Source organism: Elephantulus edwardii, unplaced genomic scaffold, assembly GCF_000299155.1.
Source record: "Elephantulus edwardii isolate Elephantulus edwardi_28Jun2011 unplaced genomic scaffold, EleEdw1.0 scaffold00083, whole genome shotgun sequence".
NCBI classification, from domain to species: Eukaryota; Metazoa; Chordata; class Mammalia; order Macroscelidea; family Macroscelididae; genus Elephantulus; species Elephantulus edwardii.
This window is the reverse complement of record NW_006399833.1, coordinates 2,913,015-2,919,471: the sequence shown is the minus strand read 5'-3', so window position 1 is coordinate 2,919,471 and position 6,457 is coordinate 2,913,015. Positions and strand designations below refer to the sequence as shown.

The 6,457-nt window shown below is 37.8% G+C and overlaps 1 protein-coding gene across 1 annotated transcript in view; it reads left to right on the top strand.

The window, feature by feature from the left end:
• RBM41 (RNA binding motif protein 41) overlaps window positions 1–6,457 on the top strand; it is an 81,710-nt gene that overhangs the window by 58,321 nt on the left and 16,932 nt on the right. Inside the window, exon 5 of the mRNA XM_006889898.1 lies at window positions 3,238–3,641. Coding sequence (XP_006889960.1) covers window positions 3,238–3,641 — 404 coding nt within the window. The remainder of the gene's footprint in view (window positions 1–3,237; window positions 3,642–6,457) is intronic.

Here is a 6,457-nt window from a genome sequence, read left to right as displayed (position 1 = left end):
CAGGTGGATTGACATAGTGATTGCTGCAGTGGGCTCTTGTGTGTCAGGAAGTGTGAACATGGCACAGGATAAAAGAGGGTTTAGATGTTTTGTTCATAGGGTAGCTATGAGTGAGACTCAACTTGAAGGCACCTAACAACAACAAAAACATTTGCCTACCAAAAAAGGCTTGAAAACAACAACTTAAAGGCAGTAGACACTTCTAGCAACACTCTGTGGTTTCTAAGTATCATTTCCCACTGAAAGAAACCTAGGATACTTGGATAAATATTATAGGTTTAGGGGGAACATTTGATCATCAGTAAGAATCATTACTACTATCTTAGATATTTAGTGCTACTATGACAGAGATACTGAGCTCTGGTGGCCTAGTGGCAAGAAGCTGCACTGCAATCCTGAAGACACTGGGTTTGAGGCCACCATCTTGTCCACAGGAGAAGGATAGGCAGTCTCCTCCCATATGATTTACTGCTTCTCTTTCCTTTTCTCTCTTATAAGCTAGAAAGCGATGTGATTCGGGACACACTCCAGGGAAACAAATCATACATCCATTAAGGGCTGTGATCTAATTAAGAGTATTGTATCCCACCCTAATCTCCTTACCTTAGATCAAGGCTGATCACATTAGATTACATCTTGAGGAGTTTGCCAGGCCACTGAGAATCATGGCCCAGCCATGTTGACACAAATTTGGGTAAGAGGTGGGGGTGAAGGCATAAATCAATTAATGAGAACTGCGTTTAATTTAAATACAAAATACAAAAATAAGTGATTTCCCAATGATACCAATATTTGGTTCTCATTACATATGTCTACATTACCAGCTCATTACTCTAATAATTGGTAAATACTAGGAGAAAAGCAATCATTTTCCTGCCTTTTCTCTATGAACTCTCTTTAGGGAAATAATAGTTAACTATGGTAATTTCAATATATAATTCTAACTAACACATTAAAGTGACATAATAGAACTAGGAGAGCATCATTTTACAACACATCATAAAATAATAGATTTAGGTCATGGTCATCAGTGGGTGCAAAAGCCCATAAGTAAAAGATAAATGAGAGAATTTTGTAATGGAGGGATCAGATTAAAACTGCCTAAATCCACTTATCAATTTTAGTGTCACTAAAAATGGAACTACTAAATATTATATACCTTATGATATAAGACAACTGTAAGTACATAGCACCATTTTGTGCCTAAAATAAATCTAAGCCGGAATCTAATCAAATCTCTAAATTAGCACCATCCAGTTTGACTTTGTGCAGTGATGCCAATGATTTTTATCTGCTCTATGCAATATGCTGTCCTCTAGCCTCATGGTGACATTTGAGTACTTGAAGGGGAACTAGTAGGACTCAGGAGCTGATTTTTTTTTTAATTAAACAGGCAGAGTTTAATACCTGCTAAATCTAGAGTTGCATGCACAACTCTAGATTTAATTTCTAGTTTATAGGAAATATAGTTGTCTTAAGAACCGAAAATGATACTGAGGCTAACAGTGCTGTGATCATCTCTCTGAAAGGGCTAGAGGGAATGAGAATAGTACAGCCCCTCACTGCCCCAGAGCAGAAAGCAGATAAAGAACCTGTAGCCTAGTCCATTAGTGCCTCTAGAACCACAACAAAACGAGGTTCAATTACTTGTTGCTTACTCACAGACTCACAGTTGTAGTACCAACAACAGTGTTTATTAAGGCAGGAAGTTGGAGTGTGGGGGAGGCAAAGAATATCACCCTCTACAAGTCTAGGTTCTAGCCCAACATTTCCAAGGCACAATTTCTCAATTAATCCAGGCTCTGGTTTTAGTTCAGCAACACTAATTCAAGAAACCTCTGGTTTCCTCATTCATCCAGCAAGGTTTGTCTCAGAGCAGTTAAAAGTCAGCTTCTCCTTCAAGCATCTGGCAAGAATAGCAAAACTGTTAACTGTGGCCAACATGAAGGAAAGAAGCCTGAGGTCACACCTTGCAGTTTTCCACAGCAATGCCACAACCCCTCCACCACCATCACCGGGGTCTCACTCCAACAGGGTCTTGATCCAGTCTACCTCAAGTCATTATCTCCTCAAGTCTTGCTGCTCAGTGTGAGAAGCACTCTTTCTCTTATCCTAGTCCCACAGCTGTTGATAATTTACCACATCTGTATGATGGCTTAGCACCTGGTAATGACTTGCACTGCTAGCTCAAAGGCTCATGATTTAAATCCACCAGCTACTACTCTTAGAAAGATGGGTATTCCCCTCTTGTGTAATTTATAGCCTCTGAGAACCCACTGGAGGGTCAGCTATGGGTTGGTTCCAATGTGATGTCATACAACAAAAACAACATTGTTCTGTAAACAACCAGGTTTTGCTACTAAATCAGTGTTATGGAAGGAAAACAGACTACTGTTGCTGGAAGGAAGGGACACTTTTCAGGTAAAAGAAACTTAAGTGACAATAACAGTCAGAAGAAGGTTTAGATCTTCAACTGAACAATTAACTGTAAAAAGATATCTATGAGATAAAGTTAAATTTTAACTTGGTATTAGTTGATTGGAAAAGGACATAATGCTTGAAAAGGTCAGCAAAAGAGAGGAAGACCCCTAAAGAGATGCATTGACATCATGACTGTAACAATGGGCTTGAGCATATCAGAGATGATGAAGATGGCACAGTATAGTACAAGATTCATATCCATTGTTCATAGGGTCTTTGAGTTGTAGTTTACTTGACAGCCCCTAACAACAGCAATAGATGATGCTAAGAAGCTATTATTGGGAGTTCTGGTGGCCTAGTGGTAATAATCTGTGCTGCAGTCCTGAAAGCATGTGGTTCAAATCCACCAACTTCCCTGAAGAAGGATAGGCATTCTACTCCCATGCAGTTACTGCCTCTGAAAACTCACTGGAGGGTCAGCTTTGAGTTGGATCTGACTCAGTGACACACAACAAGAAGGAGCTATTAGTGATTTTATGAACTATGAGAATGTCATACTGGTTATAGATTTTCAATGTCCTTATCAGTTAAGTTTCCATGGCTCTTAGAATGAGTGCCTCCTTAAATTTTATATGCCAAGTGCTCTACCTGCCTAATCATAGCCCCAGCTAAATAGTATTCTCCTTTATCACAGGTTGTAAAGACCTTACCCTAGCCAACTTTCTGTATATGAAATAAAAGATTGAGTTTATTAATTGATCAATGGTTGTATTGGTAGGTTTTGTGGAACTTTCCTATCTCTTTGTCTTGATCCAGATGATCCCCACAAGAAGAACAAAGGTGATCCTATGAACAACCTGGAAAATTTTTACCAAGAGATGATAATGAAAAAACGTCTTGAAGAGTTCCAACTTATGAGAGGTGAACCCTTTGCCTCCCACTCAGTGGTGTCAGCCACGACAGTGGGAGGTAGTGAAACAGCTGAGCACCCGTCATTACTTCAAGGCAAGAGGAAACAGGCAGCACAGGGTAAAGGCCCCAGTCTCCATGCGGCAAAAGTTACTGATTTTTCATCTCAGCAGAGTTGGACTGAGTCTAAGAAGCTGACACAACAAATAGAATTTGTCCCAGAAGATGAGATCCAAAGAAATCGTTTGTCAGAGGAAGAGATCCGAAAAATTCCCATGTTTTCTTCATATAATCCAGGAGAGCCAAGCAAGGTATAGGCCAAATACATTAAAAAATGGGTTATTTTCATTTTTGTTTCCCTCCACGCAAAGCAATACTTAAAAAAAAAACAGTTTTGATTATACCAAAGATAGTGATTATGTTTGTCCTTGACCTTAACTATTAATTCTCTGCATAAGTAGTATATTCCCTGTGATGCACTTGGCATATTCTATAGGGATTTGTGCTACAGAACCAAAGGCTGAGCTTTTCTGCAGACACAAATCCAACAGTTCTGATGGAGAAAGGTGAGCAAATAACTCCCACATTATGATCTCAAAACCTGCAAGAAGGTCATAAGTTCTGACTCAACTATAAATTGTTTTTTTAAATAAGCTACCAGTAAAGGATCCCCAGTAGCAGTGTAGTACATAACATATCGGACTCCTAACTGATATGTTAACAGTTTGAATCCAGCAGGCACTGTTCAGGAGAAAGATGAGCAGTCTCCTCCAATAAAGATTTACAACCTTGGAAACCTAATGGAGGTTCTCTGAGTTGAAGCAGACTTGATGGCAATGGGTTAAAAGTACCCTTGACATTTTAAAGAAATCTTTATAAAGCTTAAGTTCGTATCCATTTACAATCCTAAATGGAAGAAATACTAACTTCTGATAATTAAGTAAATATTCATAGCCCCAGTAGCCATTGTGCCCTCGAATTATTAGTAAATAAAAAATTGCCTGGTTGTGAGTTGAGTTTTCCAGATGAGCTTTCTTTTCAGAATGTTCTTTATGGCTTTATATGGCTTATGATGCTGGTAGCTGAGTAGCAGTAACAAACATTGGTTCTCCAAATCTTATGAAATTGCCAAACGTGGCTAAGTAAAATTATAACGTCCTCTTGTATTATTAATCAGATCATAATTTCACATTCATGGATGTAGTGGAATAGGAAACTCTTCATTATCATGTCACTCCAAGCTCTAGGAGAATTTATTTTTTTTTTCTAATTTATAAATATAAAAATAAAATCTCACTTTCTTATCATCCCAGAATTTTTTTTCTTGGTTTTCATACAATCATGCATATGCATTGTGTTTTATAATTGTGTTCTGTGCCATCGAGTCAGAACTGACCCATAGCTGAACCTTCAGTGGATTTTCAGAGACAGACACAGGAGGAGACTGTCCATTCTTCTCCTAAAGAGTAGCTGGTGGTTTTGAAATACATGGCATTGGTATTGCAGCACAGCTTTTTATCACTAGACCAATGTTACTATTAATTATAAAATTTAATAATTTTAAAGCCCATACAAGGCTTTAAATTTAAATATACAACTAGAGCTATAAAACCATTTTCTTTCACTATTTTAATATCCAATATTATCTTGTGGTTAGTTCAAACCAAGTTCTTTTTATGATTATTATTACGAAATATTACTAATATGCAAAAGTATTATGGAAAATAAGATTACAACCACCTTTGTTCTCAGCCAGCCATCTTAATATTGTCTTAGCATTTTCCACAATTTCTTAAGAAAAGATAAAGCAAAGATATACTTGAAGGCGTTCATGTATTCCTTACCAATTCCTTCCCGTTTTCCAGAGCTAAGCACTATTCACAGAGCTTTGGTGGCCTAGTGGTAAGAACCTATGCTGCAATCCAGAAAGTACTTGGTTCAAATCTGCCAGCTGCTTCCCAGGAAAAAGATGGGCATTCTTCTACCTTGTGATTAACTGCCTCTGAAAATCTGCTGTAGAGTCAGCTATGGGTCAGTTCTGACTCGACGGCACTTAACAACAAGCACTATTCTGAATCTGATGTTTTTTATTCTCTTGTATGTTTTTATATTTTTAGTACATATATTTAGTACATACTTGTTGTGGTTAGTTGATTCTGATTCCTTGTGTATCTATGTGTTCAGAGTAGAACCGTGACGTTTTCAAGGCTGTGTGACCTTTTAGAAGCAGATCACCCTGCCTGTATTCTGATAAGCTTCTAGGTGGATTCAGATTTCCAACCTTTCAGGTAGTAGTTTTAAATAACACATGTTCTTCTTGCACATCTTCAAAAATCTCAAACTCACTTCTGTCAAATTGGTTATGAGTCATAGTAATCCTCCATTGGGTTTCTGAGGATGTAAATCTCAATAAGAGGAGACTGTCTATCTTTCTCCCATGTAGCCACTGGTGGATTTGAACTGCCAGAGAGACATGCAGCCTTTGGGTTAACAGCATAACTTACCATGAAATATGGCTCCAGAACTTCCTTCTTTACACATCTTAGAACTACATAAACTATGTCACACTCTACATCTTCTACAACTTGCCTTTTTGACTTAATATTTATTTTTTTAAAACTTATTTCTGGTGTACAATGGGCTATATCATATGTATTGTAGAAAACTGTTATCGTTAATATTCCTATTGAATTTTTTTCTTTTCTTTTTTCATTGGTTTTCATATAATAATTCATTTACATTGTGTTTCATTCATATACATTGTGTTCCATTTAATCATTCATATACCGTGTAACCTATATAATTAATTACCATTGATCTATGCCTATTATTATACCATCTTTTAAAGTCCCAATTGACTCTTTTCCATTCGCTTCCCCTTCCCCAGTGCACCCACTGGAATGTGTTATCCTAGTGATTTCCACCCTTCTCCTTTTTCCACCTCCTTTGCCTTCTTCCCTTCCTCTTTTGGACACTCCTATATCTCTTACTCGTTGTTATTATTATGTGCCATGTTATTATGTGCCATCGAGTCACCTGTGACTCATAGGGACCCTGCTCAATCCTGTGCCAATCTTATTGTCTCTGACACACCTACCCCCATTACTCCAGTCACTGAATCAATCCA